The following is a 23,644-nucleotide window of genomic DNA, read 5'->3' on the forward strand; positions in this document are numbered from 1 at the left end:
TGAGGAAACTGAGGCCCCACTTGGGTCCCAGGATTCTTACTGCAGTCACATCCCTGGTTGGTGGCTCCAGGAGACTTCACCCCTCTGGACTCAGGGCAGGGCTTGGGATTTGAGCTTCCGCTGAGCAGGAGTTTCTCCAGAATCAGACTCTCCTTTGAAAAACCCTGTCCCCTCCAGTAGGCATGGATAGGTTCCAGAGCAGCAAAGAGGGTGCTTGCATTTTCCTGCTCAGGCAGACAAGGGCATTGAACAGGTTCTCTCAGAAAGAAAACTTTTGCCCCAATGAATCTAATTAAGTGGTTAGTGTCTGGAGGGAATGAGCCACTCCTGTCACTGGGAACTTTAGAAGTTGACAGTTGATGGAAGATAATTTCTTGAGGCCGAAGCCTTTAGATGCTGCCTTCAGGAGCCCTCAGGTCTCCAGAGAGGAGAGACCATGCTTGTCTGCTGGTGGAGAAGGAGAGAGGGGTATGGACAGGAATCCTGGGGTCGGGGAGTATCCAGGGTCCCTGAATCAAATTCTTTTCCAGCCAGCTTGTCCCCGAGTGTACCAGAGTCCAATGAAACTCACAGCCTTTGATGTTGGCAATGGGGGGAGAGGGGAGGAGTCAGATAGGGGAGGGACAGAGGGGACACTGAGGCAGGAAGTGGCTGAGGACAGAGATTTCACTGCCACGACCAGCTGGCCCCATTCACACCCACATCCAGGAGGGTGGGGAGGTGAAACCGCTTCAAGGGAAAGTTCACTAGTGAAAGTTGTTTCTTCCCAAGACCCTGCCGTGCTACAGAACTTCATCCTATCCTTTTCTCGTTATGACCCCTGCAGGTATGTACTGCCACTCCCATTCACTGATGGGGAAACTGAGGCTCAATGAGATTAACTGACCTTTTTTTTAAAAAAGATTTCATTTATTTATTTGACAGAGACAGCGAGAGATGGAACACAAGCAGGGGGAGTGGGAGAGGGAGAAGCAGGCTTCCCGCTGAGCAGGGAGCCCGATGGTGGGGTTTGATCCCAGGACCCTGGGACCATGACCCAAGCCGAAAGCAGACACTTAATGACTGAGCCACCCAGGTGCCCTGAGATTAAATGACTTGACCAAGGTCACCCCACTGACCATCACATCTGGGTGTGTGACTTCAGAACCATGCTCTTTGGGGAAAGTCTGTTTCAATTCCTGTCTCTGCCCTGCTTATAGGCATAAATCATATGTGGGACTCATGGCCTGGCTTCCGTTGGGATGTGTTCATTACAATTAAGAACATGATACCTTATTTATTTGGCATTAGAGGATGTGGTATTCTTCAAGTCTGTTTGCTAGAGCTCCCTAGTTGAAGCGTTTCGATTTCTGTAATTGTCAGTGAGTTGAGGTGAAAATCGCTCTCAAATGCATGCCATCTGTTGTTGTCTTGTAGAGGTGCATACAAAGCATAGTTCAGTCTTTTCCAGAAGGTTCTGGTAACCGTTAATGAAGGGTGCTCAGCTGTACAGATGCCCTCTGGGTTGTTGACAGGCATTGCATTACTCATCCTGCACTGAACGGCCGCCTTTTCAGCTTTATGGGGTGCTTCTCCAGTCTCAGCCCCACTGTCATAATGTTGGCTGTAACTCTGGCTGCTGTCAAAAGCCATCTCCGTGCCTTCCACGCTGCTGTGGACAGGGGACAATGTGGCCAAGCCTTTAGGTGGGTGTAAGATATACATTACAAAATGTGAGGCAATGGCTGACAGGCCTACAGGGACTTTATGACATTTACAAATTACTATCGCTCCTCCGTGTCTTGTCTGCTTTCTTCCTCAGTTGTGTTATCATCTGTGTCGCTACATATATTACATCCAGATGAGTGAAGATTTGCGCACGACAGTGGAGTAATGTTAAGGAACATCTATGGCTGGAGGCGAGCAGGAAAAGTCAAGTGCGTGTGTCAAGGGCCTTTTAAGGGCCTGTACACCAATGTAATTAGCAACTTTATTTGTAACAGCCCCAAACTACCCACAGCTCAAATGTCCGCCAGTGGATGAGTGGATAAACAAACTGTGGTACAGCCACACCGTGGAATTCTTATGCGGCAACAAAGGGGGCAAACGATTGATATATACACCTTAGATGGATCACAAGAGCATTAGGGCTGAGAGAAAAAGCCAGTCCCTGAGGGGGGTCACATGCCGATTCAGTGTATAGAAAACTCTCAAATGAGAAGATGATAGCAATGGAGAACAGACCACTGGGGGTTCGGGGCACAGGGAGGCTACAGACGTAGAGGAGCAGGAGGGAGTCCTCAGGTGTCCTGAGGGCAGCGGTGGCTCTGAGAATCTGTACGTGGGGTGACATTTCACAGAACCCCCCCACACACAAGTGCATGTGAAAAGGGGTGAAGTCTGAGTAAGATCTGCAGTGTACTTGATAGTAACGTACCAACATTAATTTCCTGGTCATGAGAACTGTTCTCTGGGTGGGAAGATGTTACCATTGGAGGAAGCCCGGCAAGGGGTGATAGGAACTCTCTGCGTGCTATTTTGGCAGTTTCTTTTTTTCTTTTTTTAAAGATTTTATTTGTCAGAGAGAGAGCGAGAGCGCGTGAGTGAGCACAAGCAGGGGAGCGGCAGGCAGAAGGAGAAGCAGACTCCCCGCTGAGCAGGAGCCCGATGTGGGGCTCGATCCCAGGACCCTGGGATCATGACCTGAGCCGAAGGCAGACGTTAAGACTGAGCCACCCAGGCGCCCCTATTTTGGCAATTTCTATGTGAGTCTAACATTATTTCAAAATAAAAAGGTATTTTTTTTTTTTTTTTTTTTTACAACTGTGTAAGAGGGGCACCTGGGGGCTCAGTTAAGTGTCCGGCTTTTGATTTTGGCTCAGGTCATGACCTCAGGGTTGTAAGATCGAGCCCTCCCTCAGGCTGTGCACTAAGTGTGAAGCCTGCTTAAGGGTATCCCTCTCCCTCTGCCTCCCTTCTCCCCTAAAAAAAAAACCCAAAAAACCTATGTAAGAGCCAGTAGAAACCTTATGTTCTCAATTCTCTCTCCATATTTCCACCCAATTGTGAACTTTCCATTTATGTATAATGTTGAACTTTTTCCAAGTTCTTCTGGTTTATTACTATTATTATAACCATAATTACTGTTCACCATGACTTTTTCTGAGCTCTTTTTCTTATTAACATATTATTTGTTTCAGGGGTACAGGTCTGTGATTCAACAGTCTTGCACAATTCACAGCGCTCACCATAGCACATACCCTCCCCAATGTCTATCACCCAGCCACCCCATCCCTCCCAACGCCCCCCACTCCAGCAACCCTCAGTTTGTTTCCTGAGATTAAGAGTCTCACTTGTCTCCCTCTCTGGTTTCATCTTGTTTCATTATCCCTCCCTTCCCCTACGATCCTCTGTCTTGTTTCTAAAATTCCTCATATCAGTGAGATCGTATGATACTTGTCTTTCTCTGATTGACCTATTTCGCTTAGCATAATACCCTCCAGTTCCATCTATGTCATTGCAAATGGCAAGATCTCATTCCTTTTGATGGCTGCATAATATTCCATTGTGTATATATACCACATCTTCTTTATCCATTCATCTGTCGATGGACATCTTGGCTCTTTCCATCATATGGCTATTGTGGACATTGCTGCTCTAAACATTGGGGTGTATGTGCCCCTTTGGATCACTACATTTGTATCTTTGGGGTAAATACCCAGTAATGCAATTGCTGGATTGTAGGGTAGCTCTATTTTCAACTGTTTGAGGAACCTCCATACTGTTTTCCAGAGTGGTTGCACCAGCTTGCATTCCCACCAACAGTGCAGGAGGGTTCCCCTTTCTCCGCATCCCCGCCAACATCTGTCGTTTCCTGACTTGTTCATTTTAGCCATTCTGACTGGTGTGAGGTGGTATCTCATTGAGGTTTTGATTTGGATTTCCCTGATGCCGAGCGATGTGGAGCACTTTTTCATGTTTGTTGGTCATTTGGATGTCTTCTTTGGAAAAATGTCTGTTCATGTCTTCTGCCCATTTCTTGATTGGATTGTTTGTTCTTTGGGTGTTGAGTTTGATAAGTTCTTTATAGATTTTTGGATACTAGCCCTTTATCTGATGTGTCATTTGCACATATCTTCTCCCATTCTGTCGGTTGTCTTTTGGTTTTGTTGACTGTGTCCTTTGCTGTGCAAAAGCTTTTTATCTTGATGAAGTCCCAGTAGTTCATTTTAGCCCTTGCTTCCCTTGCCTTTGGCGAAGTTTCTAGGAAGAAGTTGCTGCGGCTGAGGTCAAAGAGGTTGCTGCCTGTGTTCTCTAGGATTTTGATGGATTCCTGTCTCACATTTAGGTCTTTCATGCATTTTGAGTCTGTTTTTGTGTATGGCATGAGGAAATGGTCCAGTTTCATTCTGCATGTGCTGTCCAGTTTTCCCAACACCATTTGTTGAAAAGACTGTCTTTTTTCCATTGGACATTCTTTCCTGCTTTGTCGAAGATTAGTTGACCATAGAGTTGAGGGTCCATTTCTGGGCTCTCTGTTCTGTTCCATTGATCTATATGTCTGTTTTTGTGCCAGTGCCGTACTGTCTTGATGATGACAGCTTTGTAATAGAGCTTGAAGTCCGGAATTGTGATGCTGCCAGCTTTGCTTTTCTTTTTCAACATTCCTCTGGCTATTCAGGGTCTTTTCTGGTTCCATACAAATTTTAGGATTATTTGTTCCATTTCTTTGAAAAAAGTGGATGGTATTTTGATAGGAATTGCATTGAATGTGTAGATTGCTCTAGGTAGCATAGACATTTTCACAATGTTTGTTCTTCCAATCCATGAGCATGGAACGTTTTTCCATTTCCTTGTGTCTTCTGCAGTTTCTTTCATGAGTGTTCTATAGTTTTCTGAGTACAGATTCTTTGCCTCTTTGGTTAGATTTATTCCTAGGGATCTTATGGTTTTGGGTGCAATTGTAAATGGGATCGACTCCTTAATTTCTTTCTTCTGTCTTGTTGTTGGTGTATAGAAATGCAACTGATTTCTGTGCATTGATTTTATATTCTGCCACTTTACTGAATTCCTGTATGAGTTCTAGCAGTTTTGGGGTGGAGTCTTCTGGGTTTTCCACATAAAGTATCCTATCATCTGCAGAGTCAGAGTTTGACTTCTTTGCTGATTCAGATGTCTTTTATTTCTTTTTGTTGTCTGATTGCTGTGGCTAGGACTTCTAGTACTATGTTGAATAGCAGTGGTGATAGTGGACATCCCTGCTGTGTTCCTGACCTTAGGGGAAAGCTCTCAGCTTTTCCCCATTGAGAATGATATTGGCTGTGGGTTTTTCATAGATAGCTTTTATGATATTGAGGTATGTACTCTCTATCCCTACACTGTGAAGAGTTTGTTTTAAGATTTTATTTACTTATTTGACAGAGAGACACAGTGAGAGAGGGAACACAAGCAGAGGAGTGGGAGAGGGAGAAGCAGGCTTCCTGCCGAGCAGGGAGCCCGATGCGGGGCTTGATCCTAGGACCCTGGGAACATGACCTGAGCTGAAGAACATGACGCTTAACCGACTGAGCCACCCAGGCACCCCCACCATGAAGAGTTTTGATCAAGAAAGAATGCTGTACTTTGTTAAATGCTTTTTCTGCATCTACTGAGAGGATCATATGGTTCTTGTTCTTTCTTTTATTAATGTATTATATCACATTGATTGATTTGAGGATGTTGCACCAAATTTGCAGCCCAGGAATAAATCCCATTTGGTTGTGGTGAATAATCCTTTTAATGTAATGTTGGATCCTCTTGGCTAGTATTTTTGGTGAGAATTTTTGTATCCATATTCATCAGGGATATTGGTCTGTAATTCTCCTTTTTGGTGGGGTCTTTGTCTGATTTTGGGATTAAGGTAATGCTGGCCTCATAAAATAAGTTTGGAAGTTTTCCTTCCATTTCTATTTTTTGGAACAGTTTCAGAAGGATAGGTATTAATTCTTCTTTAAATGTTCTGAGCTCTTTCATTTACCCACACCAATGACCCAGATTTGTAACATGAGACCAGAGGAGGCTGGGGTAGGGCGGGGGCTGGCAAGAATGGTGACATTAGACTGTCACCTCCATAAAGACATATCTGTTGTTTTTCTTCCTCACTACCTCTTCCCTAGTGCTTAGAATAGTGTCTGAAAAAGTCAAGAAATATTTGTTGAATGCATGTGTGCAGGTCCAGAGGTATGTGTCCATATGACCGTAGGATATGCACGTGTCCTTTTCTTGGGGACTTGCAACTACATTTGACTATTTGGAGACGGAACGCAGTTTTATTGAGAGAGAGGAGGGAAGCGGGGGGGACAAGGTGGAGTTGGAGAGGAGGGTATTTACTGAACACAGTGCCCAACGTTCTCTCAGGCCTCTTCCCAGGCAACCCGTGCTCCCACTGGCAGGCAGCAGCTACTCTCTGATGGCTGTCACTATAGACTCATTTTTGTCTTTTCTTGAACTGTATCAGAATGGAATCCTAGTACGTATTCCTCCTTGTTTGGTTTTTACAGCTCACCCTTCTGTCTGTGAGATTCATCCATGTTGTGTGTAGCACAAGCACATTCCTTTGTACTGCTGAGCAGCCTCCCATCTTAACGCTGTTCCACCGTTTGCTTGTCTCTTCACCCGCTGATGGATGGGCGTGGTTTCCAGTTTGAGGCTATAAGGAACAAGGCTGCTCTGAGTGTTCATGTGTAAGTCTCTGTGAGATGTGTATTTCATTTTGCTTGAGTAAATACCTAGGAATGTGATTGTTAGTAAGTATGTTTGACTTTATTAGGAGCTGCTGATCTATTTCTCAAAGTCCTTGCACCATTTTATACTCCCATTAGAAATCAAGAGTTCTTCTAGTGCCTCTGCGTCTTTGCTGTCCCGATCAGAAACTGGCTGTTATTGCAGGAACAGATTGTAGCCCCCCCTCACTGATGGGCTGCTTCCCTGTCCCCCCCTGCTCCCCACTGCAGCTCCCTGTGCAGTTCCCAGACCCCATGCTCAGGAGGGATGGTGAGTGGTGCCTGCACTGAGCTTTGGGAGTCCCCACTCTAGACCCCTATATGTGATTTCTGTCCAGTTATGACTTCTTATTTCATCAATAAGGAGACAAGACTGGCCCAAGGTCACCCAGGGAGAAGCAGGGCCAGGGTGGAAACTCAGATTCTTCCTATTTCCAGCTCATGCTCCTTCCTAACACCAGAAAGTTGTGTCTACACTGTCTTTCCTTCTTTCATCCCAGCCTCTCTGCCTTTGCTCGTGCTGTTCTCCTATCGCAGTGCAATCTCCCTAGGCTCCCATCTGACGCAGCCTGGCTGTTCTGAGGTGATTCCTTAAATCTGAGCTTTTAACCTCAGCTTTGAACCATGGATTTTCTAGAAGCCTTCACCTCCAACAGACACACCCCAGAGTGGGAAGAAGGTCCCAGAAAGGCCTTGGAGTCCTCTAACCTTGCTGGGGGCTCACTGAGGGCCTTCCCCAACAAGGAACTCCCCCCCGCCCCGTTCCTTCCCTGTTCAGGACCTCACCTCTGCACACTCTGCTGCTCCTGCTGTCCAGAATACCTCCCCCAAAACCGCCTGGTCAACTCCAAGTTCCAGTTCAATGCTCCACTTCCTTGGGCAAGCCCACCTGCTACCCCTTCTTCCTGATTTAGGGCACATCCCTCTTCTACTCCTGAGTCTGCCTTTTCCAGATTCACAAGTTGTCATACTTGGACTTGTCAGGAGATCTACATGCGGGAGGGCAAGTTCCCCAAGGTCAGTCCCTTGGCTGGGTTGGGTATGTGGCCCTCGGGATGCACCACAGTCCACCACATATGGGTGTCTAGTAAAGGGCTTGTGTGGCCTGTCACGTCCACGTAGAAGGACAGTGAAGTTTACACCTTAGAAATTAAATGCGGTTTTGTGGCTCTTCCTCATGACCGGGGGCCGGGGGTGGACAGGCCAGTGTCTACTCTCATGAGTCATGCCCTTTCCCTACTTTGACTCACCTGTTCCTCACACATGTTCTGAGAGGCAGGCAATGTATCCCATTCCCAGGTAAGAAAATGGGGGTCTAGAGAGGTTGTGCAAGTTGCTCAAGGGCACACAGCTTATGGGGGGCAGAGGCCCTTCTTGAACCCAGATCCATTGTCTGCACAATCCCATATTCCTGCCCTCACACACCTTTTCCATGGAGAGGCTCCTTGCTCTGGGTTCATAATAGGACAGTTGCAGAAGGTACGGCGCATGTACCAAAATTAGTTGGAAATTCTGCAACTGGATTTATACAGGAAAATCTAGGTCACTCATTGAAGGCTGATTTGTCTCTTCGAAGAAAAGGGTCAGTGTCTCCAGGGTGACTTTGGGTCATAGACGTCATGAGGTGACTCATAGTTATGGGGCTCTTTCCCAGGTGTTTCTGAGAAAAGACGTCTAGGTACCCAAGTTGTTTTGCAGCCCCATCGGAGCTCAGGGAACATCAGCAAAGAGATGGGGCAGACCAGAACTTTCCTGGGGGTGGGGGCAAGGTGAAAGAGAAGAGGTGGTCTCGGGGGGATACCAGGATATTTCATGGCAGGTGCTAAAATGCCTGCTCCTTCTCCAATGTTCGAGTGAATCGCCATTGCCACCTAGCTGAAATTTTGTCCAAAGTGCATTCTGGGAAAAGAACTTGCAAAATCCCTCTCAGAAAGAGGCTTGGAGCCAGCATGTCGCTCCCCGAACCCCGGTCTGGAATTTGCTTTGGAAACCACCCTCCTGGGCCTTCAGGTGTGCCTTCTGCTCCTGGACATCTGACCAGACCTCACTTCGGCTAGGAGTTCATCTGGATCTATTGTGGGTTAAAAAACACTTTCTCATTGCATCTTCCCCTGAATGACAGCTGTGGCTTTGAGCAGTTCTCTTGGCTGAATTAAGTCCTTCAAGACATGTGGCCACTCAACTCTGTACATCCTACAGAGTTGGATAATATTATGGCCATTTCTTTGAGGAATCCTCTGAATTTTTAAACTGTAGGCACTGACCCAGTAGTGGGTCATGGGATTAATTTAGTGGGTCATGCCCAGCACTAATGAAATAGGTAGAAGGTGTCAGAATCAGAAGGCATCATGTGCAGCATGAGCAAGTTTGTTTTGTGAATCTTCTATTTCAGTTGCATGTGTGAGTTTGGGAGCACAGGGTGTGTTAGAGGCAGCTGACTGGCCACCAGATCTGTGCTCCCCTCCCCCAGAGTACACGTGCCCCTCAGGAGGGGGGTGCCCTGCTGGGAGTGACTATTCCCTGATGCTCGCCTCTAGGTGGGGCCCCTGGCTGACTTGCTTTCACCAATGGAATGTGATTGAAAATGACCTGGTACTTCTAGGTCAGGGTGGCTGGTTTCCTGTATCACTGTGTGGAAGAGAGCCACACACAAACCAGGAAACCTTGCATTTGCAGTTATGTGAGTGAGAAATGAACTTTTCTTTTGTTAAGCCACTGACATCCTGGGACCTGAGTTATAGCCCTTAAGGTTATCCTGTGTTGTATGCTGTAAAATGTTTTTCTTAATGTGGGTTATGGTCAAAAAAGCTTGAAAAAAGTACCTGATCCTTCATTTTTCACCTGGAGAAACCAAGTGTCAGAAACTGTGAGGGGCTCCCCAAAGTCTCCTGAATGAGCCGGGGCCAAACCCTGCCTAAGCAGGAGGATAAACGCTTGGCCTGGGTGGGTTTTGTGTCTTGCTTGACAGAGTAGAGCTGACTGCCGGGCTGCAGACTCCTGAGGCAGTGCTCCTCCCACACGCACACATGCCGGGGGCCATAGATCTGACATCGGCGCTCTGCTACTGGGGACCTCTGCCCACAGCTGGGGACAGGAAGGGTGAACTCGGCCTGGCCTGCTGAACTCTCACCTGGCTTCTGCTCAGGCTCTGTGGTTAACATCTCTGTGGCACACCAACAGACTTTCTCTGAAAGTCTGAGTTTCTCTGAATCTCTGAGGTGCAGGATTCTGAGAAACCCAGCAGCAGCCTGGCCACCACCATCAGAGCACTAGGTGAGTCACCCGCACACGCCCAGGAATGACATCTCCATATTTCACCACACGGTGAATTTGGGCCCTGGTGCTGATGCGTACACGGAACACACAGAGGCCCCTGTGCTCACACATCCCACAGACCGGCAGAGCCTGGCCACCCCGGGTGCTCGAGGCCACCTCAGACCTGTGGGGCGAGGGAGCAAGGCTTGTGCCTTCCCCATCGCCTATCCTGTGGGGTTATTGTAAGAGTTAATAATGCAAGTGGTGGCTGGACACAGTACCTGGCACTTAACAGACTTGATCCTACTTGCAGCACCCCTGAGAGGCGGCCACGCTTGGCCTTCTCCCCAGCATGTTACGGACCAGGAAATGGAGGCTCCCAGAGCCCCCTTGTCATACTCAAAGAACCGTCTTAATTGGCTGAGATTGGGCCGGAGCCCTGCCATCCTGAGAGTTAAGACAGGCAGGGCTCAGGACCCTGGAGTCTGATGGCACTACACTCTCCTCTGAGTGCATGGAGGTTGGCCAGGAGGAGTGACACTGGCTTCCTTCTCCCTCTAGTCTGTCAGAGCTGGCTCTGGCTCTTTCCCTAGGGGTAATGTGTGTGGGAATGAAAGCAAAGGGTGACAGAGAGGCTTAGGAAAAACCTAGGACAAGCTGGGTCTCAAAAATCTGGGGAGAAAAGGGTTTCTCAGCCTCCCAACTCCTGCATTCTCGGGCTGCTAGGGTCATCTACTCAGCTCCTCCCCCTCCATACACTGTTCCTGGGTCATCACCCACATCTACTGGTCCAAGCTCCATCACTGCAAGGGAAGTGTGGTCCAGCTGTGTCCGTGCCCAGGGGGCAAAGGAACTGGACTTTCTGAAGGGTTTCTGCTACATCATTCTCCTCTGAAATTATATCCTTCATTCATTCACAAGGGCAATGCATTGAGTAAGAAGGCATTGCCTATCTCCCCCACTGGACCAAGCACCCTGATGACAGGGATCCTATCTATCTTGTTCACTGCACTTCTCCAGCTCCTAGAACATAGTAAGTGCTCAGTAAATAGGGGTGAATGAATTGCTAAAGCTCAGGCCCTCTCTTCAAGGAGGGAAATGCAAGTTCTGGGCTTGGAGGGCTGGGAAAGATGGATGGTCCTAAGATGAAGGAGTTTAGAAGAGATGAGTCCTGCTAGTCAGGGTATCAGGGAAAGTTGCCCATTGCTGCATCACCACCCACCCCAAAACTTAGTGGCTTAAAACAACAACAATCATTTTGTTTGCTCACAATTCTGTAATTTGGGAAGGGTTCAGCTGGTATACCTTGTCTCTGCTCCATAGTGGCAACTGGGACCAAAGAATCCACTTCCAAGATGGCTCACTCTAAGTTAGCTGCTGGCTGTTGGTTTCATATAGACCTCTCTGCAGAGCTGCTTAGGCTTCCTTGCACATGGTGACTGGCTTCTACCAGTGAGTATACCAAGAGTCAGGAAGTAGAAGCTGCCTGTGTTCTTAAGGTCTGGGCCCAGAAACTGGCATGGTATGATGTCCTCTATATTTTACTGGTTAAGAAGTCACAGAGCTAGGATTCAAGGGGCTCTTGAGGGAAAGAGTGTCAAAAAGTTTTGAGGCCATGCCTTGAAACCATCACAGAGGGCTTCCTGGAGGAGAGGAGCGAGCAGCTACAAACACTAAAGGTTTGAATGGCACCCGTAAGCTGTTCAGTATGGCTGGAACAGCCTCGGTCGTCTGCAGCATGGCTGAGGCCTTGTTCCGGCTACCCTGAGGAAGTCTCCAGTCAATGGGCATGACAGATTGGCCATAGCACTTCCTGTTTCACATGTGCTTCTATAATGTTGCTTATTTCATCAACAACTGGACTCTACTTCCCCTCCCCTTGAAACTGGATGGACTTGTGACTACTTCAGTGGACAGGATGTGGCAGAAGTGATGCTGGGTGACTGCTGAGTCTACGTCCTAAAAGGCGAGGTGGCTTCCACTTAGTGCTCACTCTCTCTCTTCCTCTCTCTCTCTCCAGACACTTGCTCTTGGAACCGAGGCACCCTGCTGCCAGGAAGCCCGGGCCATGTGAAGAGGCCACCTATTGGTGTTCCAGCCGATAGCCCAAGATAAGGTCTTAGCATCAACCGTCAGGGACCAAGGGAGCCAAACTTCAGAGGATTCCAGCCCCCAGCCTTTGAGTCTTCCATCTGAGGCCCCAGACATCAGAGGTACCAGTGACAAACTGTCCTCACCGTGTTCCGTCTGCATTCCTGACCCCCACAACCCACGAGCATAATAAGTGGTTACTTCGTGCCAACTTCTGGGTGATTGGTTATATAGCCATAGTAACTGGCACAGTGGGCAAAGTGAAATAGAACAGTGGGACTTCCAGAAAGCAGTTCCACGGGCAGGAGGAGTCTGGTGGCCCCCACCAGAGCAATCTGGCTACTGAAGCTGGCTTCCACCAGGTATACATTGGAGAGCAAGGGCAGGCGTTCTGGACAGAGAAAACCGCTTGTGTGAGGCCTCAAGTTGGGAAAGGGCCTAGCAGGAGGAAGGCCAGGGGGCTAGAGCACAGCCCTGCGGGGACAGGGTGGGTGGTGCAAGGGGCCACCCTTCATCCTGAGCACTTGGAGGCCCCTGGGTCAGAGCTGCTTCCAGGTGAGGAGGGGAGAGGGCGAGGCAGAGGAACAGGCCACTGGTCAGGCCCAGTGAGTGAGGATGAGGCCTCTGCTCTGGTGGGGTGTGGGCAAGAGGGCCTGACCGAGCCATGGGAGGGGCAAGGACCAGACACTGTGTGGGAATCAGGGGCTCCTGTCTGGATGGATGTGGGACTAGGGCCAGAAGCTGAGGCGGCAGGAGGCGCGGATACCTGTGTGGAGGGACGAGGGTGCCACTAGAAGGGCAGTATACGATCTGCTCCTTTTTGCAGCGTGGCCTTTGCTAGCTGTCCTTCCTCTGGGAAGGTCCCCTGGGGAGGGGACATCTACTGCAGTCCCTTTCCCTCTTAAGCCCTGTGACCTATCTCTTTATTCCTCTGAGACTGAGACACAGGAGAGCACCCGCTGCTGGCTGCTTCCTCAACTATGGCCGAGACGATGTCAGGCCCTCAGGAGTCTGCTGGGCTTTTCCCCAGCTGGGGACACTCTCTGGCCAGAACTGAACGATGGACAGCATTGAGCCCACGTTACAGCACGTGCCTGGGGAAAGGCAGCCTGCTTGGTGGCTGTAAGTACACCCTCTGCTCCGATTCTAGTGCCAAGCACCTACCGACAGGAAGTGGGATGCCCCTCACTCAGCAGCAGGAGGATGCCTGGCACGCCGGGCCTAGCTCACTGGCCTCACCTCGAGCCTTCCGGAGCCTCCCTCGCTGGAGGACTTCCCCTGGGATCCCTTGGTCCTGAAACTGTTTCTCGTGTTCCTAGTACAGACACAGGTCTCTTCGCCCCTTTCCTGGCAGTCTGGGGGACCCAGTGTGTCCCAGCATCCGTGTAGCCTCCCACTCTGAGGGCGCTGGGTGGAGTCTGCTGAAGGGACGGTGGGCTGATGCTGGATGGATTCTCTGGGTCAGCGCATCAACGACCCCGGCCTCCGCGGTCTGTCACCTTTCTATGAGGGTCCTTTCTCACAACAGCTGTGCCTCTCAGTGCAGAAATTTCTGGTGACACCTATGCATCCTTAAGAGGCAAAGAACGCTGTCTGCGATGGAGGCAAATTACAAAATTAAAGCTGTCAGCAGCCCCTCTACTGGCACTGTCAGCCGTGGGGGACGGTCACTGGGGAGGAGCTGGGAACTCAGTGGGCGGGGGAGCACCAGCTCACTCAGAGGCTGCCCCGGCCCTGGATGGGACTGGTGAGACCCTTGCTCTGCACAGCCGTCAGTGAGGGGACAGAGGACCCACCTCGACCACCTGCAGCCTCTTCCCACTCACCTGGCAGAGGGGGAGCCAGGGGCATGGCTTCTGCCTGAAGAAGGGGCCCTGGAAGGAAGATGTGTCCATACGATTCGCCCAGAGCTGGCCCTGAGATCAGCTGAAGAGCGGCTCGTTTCGGCGGGAGGAATGAACACCATACAGGGCTGGGGAAGGGAGTCAGGAGAAGCAGGGCCACCAGCACCTGGACTCAGGCCTGCAGGGAAGCCCCCTGCACTCACCTCTTCTCAGCCAGTGACGCAGGTAGGACAGGAGGAGGATCCAGCAGCCCTGGAGTCCTTCCCAAGGGCTAGCAGTGAGGTGCTGACCACACCTGCTCCCGCAGTCTCTGCTCCCGGCGGCCGGGGAGGGATGCGGTGTGGGTGGTCGTCCTGGTCAGCAGCATGAGCCATCTGAGAAGGGTGCCAGGCCCTCCCACCTTTTTAGGGCAGAACAGGTGGGTAATAAAGTCCCTTGGGGGGTATGGGTTGTGACCCATGGGAGGGAAAGCCCCTTGTTGGCTGGGCCTGGGACAGAGGCCTAGGCTAGGGATGGGTCCAGGCGTGAATTCTGGCAGTGGCACAAAGGTACCACTGGCCTCCTAGTTCTACCTAAGCTGTGCAGATCCGCCCCCCCCACCCCGACCTTTCCTGGTTTGTCATTTAAGACTTGGAGTGCACTCTGCACTGTGGCCCTTCATCCAATCCCAATATTAGTTGGGTATAAGCGAGGCTACCAGAGCAAACCCAGTGTAGAGGGGGGACAGTGGAGAGAGGGTGGCAAACTGTTGGGGCATTGCCCCCAAATGGCTTCTTGGACCAGTAGGTGGAGCAGGGCCCAAATTGGGGAAGAAGGGACCAGCAGGGTTAGGTGTGAGCCCTAGGTCACTGCCTCATGCACTGACACAGGAGAGGCCAGGCGGGGGGGCCCTGCTGGCCACGCCCTGGGCGGGTCTCCTCTGGATCAGGCCTGCTCAGCACTGATCCCCTGCGTGGAACAAGTCAAGTTACGTTCTCAGTTTCACATTAGTCTTTTATTATAACTGTACTGAATGGGATCAGTTTGCCAAAAGGAAAAGTCATTTCTTAAATCAGTATGAGTTACAGCATAAAGATGAATGAGAACAAAGCGATAGGATGTAAATGGCACAACACGGTATTCCATAAGTCAAATGAATTGTGCCATCGTGAGACAAATTATGACAACTTTTACATCAAAGTGGTCTCAAGCCTGTTTACAGTAACTTTTTATTTCTTTTTAACACTACAAAAAGAGAGCTTTTGAAAGTAACACAGGGGGAGCAGTAATGGCTTGGGAGAAATCCAGCTTGTCAGGTGCTGTCCTTAATTCACCCGGCCTCCTCTCCTGCCCCATGACTGCCAGCGCCCCTGCTCTGGACACGCAGGGGTGGGGCCAGGTGTGCACCTGCGGGCGGGGCGGGGGGAACGGCCCAGCCTCCACAGGACAGCCACCCAGAAGGCCTGCGTCCCGCATACACGCTCTGGTTCTATAACCACCCCAGGGGGCCGCTTCTTAAACAAAATAAAAACAAAACAAAAATAGTAAATCTGAGTCGATTCTGGCAGGTCAGCTGTCGTTAGCAGACCCTATAACTGCCACTGAGCTTTGTATCTGCTCCTCATCTCTGACAAAGTGGAGGCGACCTTCGTGTTTGTGGTGGGCAATCAGACCCGAAGGACCGATGCACGGGACTGAACTCGGTCAGATGCAGAGAAGGCAATGCCCAGGGAGGCCTTGGTTTATTTTTAGTCACACTCATTCTGCAGTGATAGTATTTCTTACCAGACTGCAGGTAGCAGTGAGCAGTAGCAGGAGGTCAACTGTGGCAGAATAATCCAGTATAATTGAATGTTTAAAGTGTTTTATGACCCCTTGGCATATATAAAAGGTAAGGCAAAATCGTAATGATTTTCTTTCTCTAATCTGTAGCCCATATAATGTAGAGGTAAATTTTAACTCATTTCCAAACTGATCAGAAAGGAATGCATGAAACACAGGTACCTATATTAAAAAAGTGGATGACAACAAAAATTCATCTAAGCTTTATATATATAAAACATATTTAACTGCTAATAATCAAAACATGAAAGGCTCCACTGATTATATTTGTTAAAAACAAAAAAGGCTTCAGATATTCAGGATTTTAAAAAAATGTGCACTTAAGTACTTGATAAAATAATAAAAAAGGAACACATTCTTTAATAGCACTGTAACTAATAAAAATGCAAACGATGCTCAACTATGGAGAATAAAAACAAGTCACTTAAAAAGATCAAGAGAGTAATACAATTCTCAAACCCCACGGACCTATGGGAATTTGAGGGTGGCACTGCCCACATCCCACTCCCCCTCGTGTTTCTTGCCTCCGAGGAGGGAGCAGCTCGTTGGGGACCATAGAAGCAATGCCTCTGAGAGACCCCCCCTTGGTTCTCAGGTGGCACCAACATGGAAGCACAGAGTGGAGGACCTGCCCCTCGTGTGCTGGAGGGCTGGGGGTTTTCAGGGACCGCTAACCACCCAGCCAACTGCAGGGAAGTAGCTTAGAGCCTTGTTGGGGCGGTGGGGGCCCAGTGCCACTGGACTATCAGGACTCTAGCTCTCAGGGCAAAGAAACTGCCAAAAGCAGACGACTAGGACCCATGGCCATGGGACAGCCATCTCCATGGCCCTTTCCACTTTGTGTCTTGGAGCCCTGGCGAGGATAGCTCCGCACTTCTTACCTGAGAACTGAAAACACTGACAACGCCCTGAACCAGGTCCTCTGAGGGAAAATCATGGCAACCGTGTGCAGCCGCAAGGCCATTCACCATATGGGGACGTTGGGAGCATACAAAGTGTGGTCAAGGTGACACACACTGGGCAGTAACTTACTTACTTACTCTATGAGTCACCCCCAGGAGGTGCTGAGCAGACCACTCTATGGAGGAGCCAAAGAGCTCAGCAGCTTGTCTTTGAATAATCATGGAAGGCCAAGCAACCTTGTCACCTGAGCAAAACCAGACTTAGTATTCATCTTCCATGTTCACGTGTTCAGAGGTTCTCCTGCCAGAGTCTGAGGACAAACTGTAGAGCTAACTGGAACCCTCTCTGCAGTAGCTGACTCCGAGTCATCACTGCTTTCTTGGAAAGCACGTGGGAAATTAGGTCATTATCACACTGTAGAGAAATACAGGGTTAGCAGTGGTAAGGACTGTAAACGGTGTCTAGTCTTTCAAACTTAGCTTTTCACTGGTTCACGTGAAAGCTTCCACCGCCTAGAAGCCTTGCCGTCCTCAGAGAAGCCCTGAGCACCTGTCACTGTAGGGCTGGGGCTGCTCCCCCTGATGGAGGTGAAACGGGCACCGTGGCTATCCTGTTAGAATGCCTGCTTACACAAAGGACAGGGAAAGTGTCCTTTTCGGGGCCTTTCTTCTTAAGGAGAGAAACAGCTCATGTGATGCTTTCTGCCCAGCAAGATTTCATAAGCTGCCAGCTGAAAAGGGAAATTCTCTATTGTGTGCCCAAGCCCAGGAAGGCACCGGGTGGGTCAGAGCTGGTCCCGTGGTGGGACGCGGTGCGCAACTGAACCCGGGCCCCGCAGCTCCTCTGCCTGGCTCCCGGCAAGGGAAGGGCTGTGCAGAAGTCCTGCGGACATCTGGAGTGTTCTGTGGGAAGCCCTGCTCCTCCAGAAGGGACTCCAGGTCCAATTCCCTGTTACTGCTACTTTAAGGCCAATGGGAGGTCCTGACTCTGGATGGGAATGAGCTTGGGTTTTTCCCTTTACTTCTCAATTGACAGGTGACAGGTGTATTCCAGAGCCAAAACTAGAGAAATGACACCAGAAAACTATCTGAGAGACATCTGTCCCATAGTCAGGGTCACATTTTCCAATTCAAGAAGTAATATTCTTACGACTTCTGAAATCAGTGCAGCAAAGACTGGCTTAACGTGACCTTTGTTTTCTGGTTGTGAAAGATTCTAAAGGGGTAAATAACAATTGTCTGAGGAGGGACAGTGATGGCCAGAGTCCATCTGGCCTGAGGTTTGGAAACATACTCTTTAACAAAAGAAAAAATCTAAACCCCATCACACCTAAATAGGATTCCTAAGTTTAGACCCTGTTTCTAAAGATCACTGTAACTTTCTGAGAGGTCAGTGATGGGTTTTTTCTAGCCCTGGAATCCACCAGTTCTAGTCCATTCTGTTGTATTTGGCTCTGCTGTATGGCTTCCCAAAGGAGGAATGAAATAGGCTGAGAAAGAGATTTCCAGAGAATAAGCCTTCTTGATCTCAGTCAATTTTCCTATGCCTGACACTCTGAGGGAGGGAAGATTTGAAACCAACTCTTCTTCCTTCTTCTAGTTATAATTAATGGAGTTGCCACACTTAATTCTTAGTTGGCGAGAAGGGGATAGAGGGAAAATGATTCTAATTGTGATTTGGTCTTTTTTTGACAGTGAACATGATACTGGATACTTAACCCTGGTCTACCTCAGAGCAAAGGCAGGGTGGGATAGGGCCCTCAAAGCCCTGTCTGCATTTTGGTGAACATCTGTCTGTGTGCTCTGTGGCCATCTGCCTCTCTCTAGAGGGTTCTGACGGGTTGCACTAAAGGCCACAGGCATGCTGGGAAAGAAGTGTTGGTTTCAGAGGGGTCTCCACTGGGGAAGCCTCAGCTGGGCCCTGGGGCTGCTGAGGGGGTGGCCAGTCCCCACGAAGGAGGCCAGGGGCACTGTGGTCAGATGTCCAGGGGGCTCACAATGGTGAAGCCAGAGTCCTTGCTGTTGCTGCTGCTGTCCTCGTCGGGGCTGGAGCTGGGGTTGCTGGAGGAAGCTGAGGCAGGGCCCATCAGAGGGTCGGAGAACACCAGAGGAGAGCGGGCCAGGGGCTCACTTCTCCCAGAGGTGCTTCGGAGGGTGCGAAGAGGCTGGGACCGGCCTGAGAAGGACCCCTTGGCGCTGCCCCCTTCGTCTTCTTTGGAGACCAGGATGAAGTCATCTGCACTCCCTCTGTCCATGCACCCTGGTGTTTCCGAAGAGGCCTGTGAAGTACAGTCAGAAGTACGGGTGGATGAGCAAAGACTCCAGTGAAACAAGAGAACTAAGCAGTGGCCCTGTGAGCCGGGAGCACTTCCCGGAAGTTTAGGCCCTCTGCTCTTCCTTGGGAAGATGCGGTGTCTGGTCCTGCTTCCCTGAAGCCCTGGCACTTCCTGGTGGCGCGGGGCCAGTTCCTCTGAAGGGGGATGCTGGGTTCCCAGGGCAACAGAGTAAGCGTCCTGCTTGGAAAGTTAAGAGAGGCCGGCTCAGGAGGCAGGCTGCAGACAGAACCCTCACCCATTCACGTGGCACCCTGCCATGCACATCACTCATCTTCCTTGGGCTTTCATGTTCTCACCTGCGACATGGGGACAAGGACGGCATCTCTGACCCAGCGTGTGGTCACCACGCATTGAGATGATGCGTGTGGCTGTGCATCGCACAGGACTGGCTCCCTAATGTAAGCCCAGACCTGGACTGATTTTATTACCTGCTTAACGAAGAGCTTCAGGAGGGCCTAGTGTATGTATCTTCTAACCAGCCCAGCCCAGGTATGCACATAGGGGGCCCCTGGGACAATGGTGGTAAACATGAAAACCAGGAATAACAACTGTAAAGTATATGGCAAAAAGCATAAAGACAGTATTGCTTTACAGTTATTTTCCTTTCTTAAGCAATTGTGAGTAGCATTTGATTTTTAACTAAAAAAAGCTGAACTTTTTACTTTTAACTAAAAAGTAGTTTTAGTAGTACTTTTACTTTTAACTAAAAAAAGCTTACTAAACACCAGTAAAGGTTTTGGGTTAAACCCAAAGAAGCTTCTGCCTACACTGGGACACGTGTGGATGTTCCAAAGCCAGCCTGACAGAAGACGTAGTGACGTAAGCAGATGTCGTGCCCACGGCCTGCTCACCCCCCACCCCCAGCCAACTCTCCCACAGCATGGGTGGGGACTGGCACCCAGGTCTGAAGTCTGACGAGCTGTACAGAGCCCCTCGGCTGAAGTGCTCCCTGGGTCCTCTGGCCCCCAGACTGGTATGGCCTAGGCCACTCGTGGGCTGTGGGCAGAGCCTGGACAGGTAGTTGGCAACACTTCCAAGGGAAATCTGGGCCTGACAGTCCCCTCTCTGGACTATATGTTCTTGGTGACATGGGGGTGGGAGGTTGGGGGTGGTGGTGAGTGGCCAAATAATGACTCAGGCGCCTCCATCCTCTGACCATTCATCCAACTTTAAGATCTTTAACTGGGAGAAGAGAAACAGAATTAGCTTTAAGATCACAGTGCTGAAACAACAGGCCTTGAAATTCTTCATCTCAAGTTTTAAAGCTGTTTACATTCCGGCAACACATTAATTCTTAAAAAACTGAGGTGAAATAGGATCCAACAGTACATTAAAAGGATTATTCACCATGACCAAGTGGGATTTATCCCTGGGCTGCAAGGTTGGTTCAACATTGGCAAATCAATCAATGTGATACAATATATTAATAAAAGAAAGAACAAGAATCATATGATCCTCTCAACAGATGCAGAAAAAGCATTTGACAAAGTACAGCACCCTTTCTTAATCAAAACTCTTCAGAGTATAGGGATAGAGGGTACTTACCTCAATATCATAAAAGCCATCTATGAAAAACCTACAGCGAATATCATTCGCAATGGGGAAAAGCTGAGAGCTTTTCCTCTAAGGTCAGGAACGTGGCAGGGATGTCCACTATCACCACTGCTATTCAACATAGTATTAGAAGTCCTAGCCACGGCAATCAGACAACAAAAAGAAATCAAAGGCATCCAAATTGGCAAGGAAGAAGTCAAACTCTCACTGTTTGCAGATGATATGATACTTTATGTGGAAAACCCAAAAGACTCCACCCCAAAACTACTAGAACTCATACAGGAATTCAGTAAAGTGGCAGGATATAAAATCAATGCACAGAAATCAGTGGCATTCCTATACACCAACAACAAGACAGAAGAGAGAGAAATTAAGGAGTCGATCCCATTTACAATTGCACCCAAAACCATAAGATACCTTGGAATAAATCTAACCAAAGAGGCAAAGGATGTGTACTCAGAAAACTATAAAATACTCATGAAAGAAATTGAGGAAGACACAAAGAAATGGAAAAACGTTCCATGCTCATGGATTGGAAGAACAAACATTGTGAAGATGTCAATGCTACCTAGAGCAATCTACACATTCAATGTAATACCCATCAAAATACCATCCACTTTTTTCAAAGAAATGGAGCAAATAATCCTAAAATTTGTATGGAACCAGAAAAGACCCCGAATAGCCAGAGGAATGTTGAAAAAGAAAAGCAAAGCTGGAGGCATCACAATTCCAGACTTCCAGCTCTATTACAAAGCTGTCATCATCAAGACAGTATGGTACTGGCACAAAAACAGACACATAGATCAATGGAACAGAACAGAGAGCCCAGAAATGGACCCTCAACTCTATGGTCAACTAATCTTCGACAAAGCAGGAAAGAATGTCCAGTGGAAAAAAGAGAGTCTCTTCAACAAATGGTGTTGGGAAAATTGGACAGCCACATGCAGAAGAATGAAACTGGACCATTTCCTTACACCACACACAAAAACAGACTCCAAATGGTTGAAAGACCTAAACGTGAGACAGGAGTCCATCAAAATCCTAAAGGAGAACACAGGCAGCAACCTCTTTGACCTCAGCCGCAGCCACTTCTTCCTAGAAACATCGCCAAAGGCAAGGGAAGCCAGGGCAAAAATGAACTACTGGGATTTCATCAAGATAAAAAGCTTTTACACAGCAAAGGAAACAGTCAACAAAACCAAAAGACAACCAACAGAATGGGAGAAAATATTTGTAAATTACATATCAGATAAAGGGCTAGTATCCAAAATCTATAAAGAACTTACCAAACTCAACACCCAAAGAACAAATGATCCAATCAAGAAATGGGCAGAAGACATGAACAGACATTTTTCCAAAGAAGACATCCAAATGGCCAACAGACATGAAAAAGTGCTCCACATCGCTCGGCATCAGGGAAATCCAAATCAAAACCTCAATGAGATACCACCTCACACCAGTCAGAATGGCTAAAATTAACAAGTCAGGAAACGACAGATGTTGGCGGGGATGCGGAGAAAGGGGAACCCTCCTGCACTGTTGGTGGGAATGCAAGCTGGTGCAGCCACTCTGGAAAACAGTATGGAGGTTCCTCAAAAAGTCGAAAATAGAGCTACCCTACGATCCAGCAATTGCACTACTATTTACCCCAAAGATACAAATGTAGGGATCCGAAGGGGTACATGCACCCCAATGTTTATAGCAGCAATGTCCACAACAGCCAAACTATGGAAAGAGCCAAGATGTCCATCGACAGATGAATGGATAAAGAAGATGTGGTATATATACACAATGGAATATTAAGCAGCCATCAAAAGGAATGAGATCTTGCCATTTGCAACAATGTGGCTGGAACTGGAGGGTGTTATGCTGAGTGAAATAAGTCAATCAGAGAAAGACATGTATCATATGACTTCACTGATACGAGGAATTCTTAATCTCAGGAAACAAACTGAGGGTTGCTGGAGTGGTGGGGGGTGGGAGGGATGGGGTGGCTGGGTGATAGACATTGGGGAGGGTATGTGCTACGGTGAGCGCTGTGAATTGTGCAAGACTGCTGAATCACAGACCTGTACCTCTGAAACAAATAATGCAATATATGTTAAGAAAAAAAAAAGAAGATAGCAGGAGGGGAAGAATGAAGGGGGGTAAATCGGAGGGGGAGACAAACCATGAGAGACGATGGACTCTGAAAAACAAACTGAGGGTTCTAGAGGGGAGGGGGGGTGGGGGGATGGGTTAGCCTGGTGATGGGTATTAAGGAGTGCACGTACTGCATGGAGCACTGGGTGTTGTGCACAAACAATGAATCATGGAACACTACATCAAAAACTAATGATGTAATGTATGGTGATTAACATAACAATAAAAAATTTAAAGAGAAAAAAAAAAAAAAACTGAGGCGATACGCAGAACATGGCACTCTGGCGGCAGAGGATGCAATAACTGGCACCAGGACAGTTTGGTAGAGAAAGACCATCCCACCATGAGGTGCACCCAGTCGGGGCTGTACCACCTTTGCAGAGCCTGGAGGGGACACATGTGTGCAGCCTGTTCCCCCTGCATTTGCACATGGGGTGCATGTAAAGCTGGGTGCGATCTCAGTTTCATCCTTCTACCTCCAAAGTGTGGACGCTGTTCATACGACCGCTGTCCTGGACTATAAACTGTGAAACCCTTGACTTCTCACCCCACACAGGGTCTGTGGCTGGAGTGCTGCTTGGTAGAGCTTATCTGAGGCTGAAAATGAAAACAGCATGTACAGGAGGCCCTATTTTCAGAGTGGTGTCTCTACTACAGAAATACCATGATAACCTATTCACCTTTAGCTTAGAGTGGATACAGTACAAGATGTTGAAGACGAGAAATATGTTATAAAGCCTGTGCCTGGAAGTAAAGGTGGTTCCTACCATCACTGATTATCTGGCACATTTCTGGGAAAGTAGGGAGGGCAAGTTATAAACGGTGGGTAACTGCTCCACTCCCCATTCCCAGATAAAATCACGGACTGACTCAGACAAAGCCTGGTACAGCCGGCAGGGCCTGAGTCACCCACTTCTTTTAGCATCCCTCCTCACCTTTATATTACAGATCACACAACG

The 23,644-nt window shown here is 48.7% G+C and overlaps 1 protein-coding gene across 7 annotated transcripts in view; it reads right to left on the minus strand.

Moving 5' to 3' along the window:
• Positions 1–14,902: 14,902 nt before the first annotated feature.
• The window catches only part of TBC1D5 (TBC1 domain family member 5), a 570,230-nt gene continuing 561,488 nt past the window's right edge, over positions 14,903–23,644 (minus strand). For all 7 annotated transcript variants that reach the window (XM_028099038.2, XM_028099036.2, XM_088026316.1 and 4 more), the window contains one exon: positions 14,903–18,932. In XM_028099038.2, coding sequence (XP_027954839.1) covers positions 18,630–18,932 — 303 coding nt within the window. In that variant the 3' untranslated portion in view covers positions 14,903–18,629. The remainder of the gene's footprint in view (positions 18,933–23,644) is intronic.

The sequence above is a fragment of the Eumetopias jubatus genome, unplaced genomic scaffold (genome assembly GCF_037043125.1).
Source record: "Eumetopias jubatus isolate StellerSeaLion01/CBP00866 unplaced genomic scaffold, mEumJub1_p1.0 scaffold_1, whole genome shotgun sequence".
NCBI lineage: Eukaryota > Metazoa > Chordata > Mammalia > Carnivora > Otariidae > Eumetopias > Eumetopias jubatus.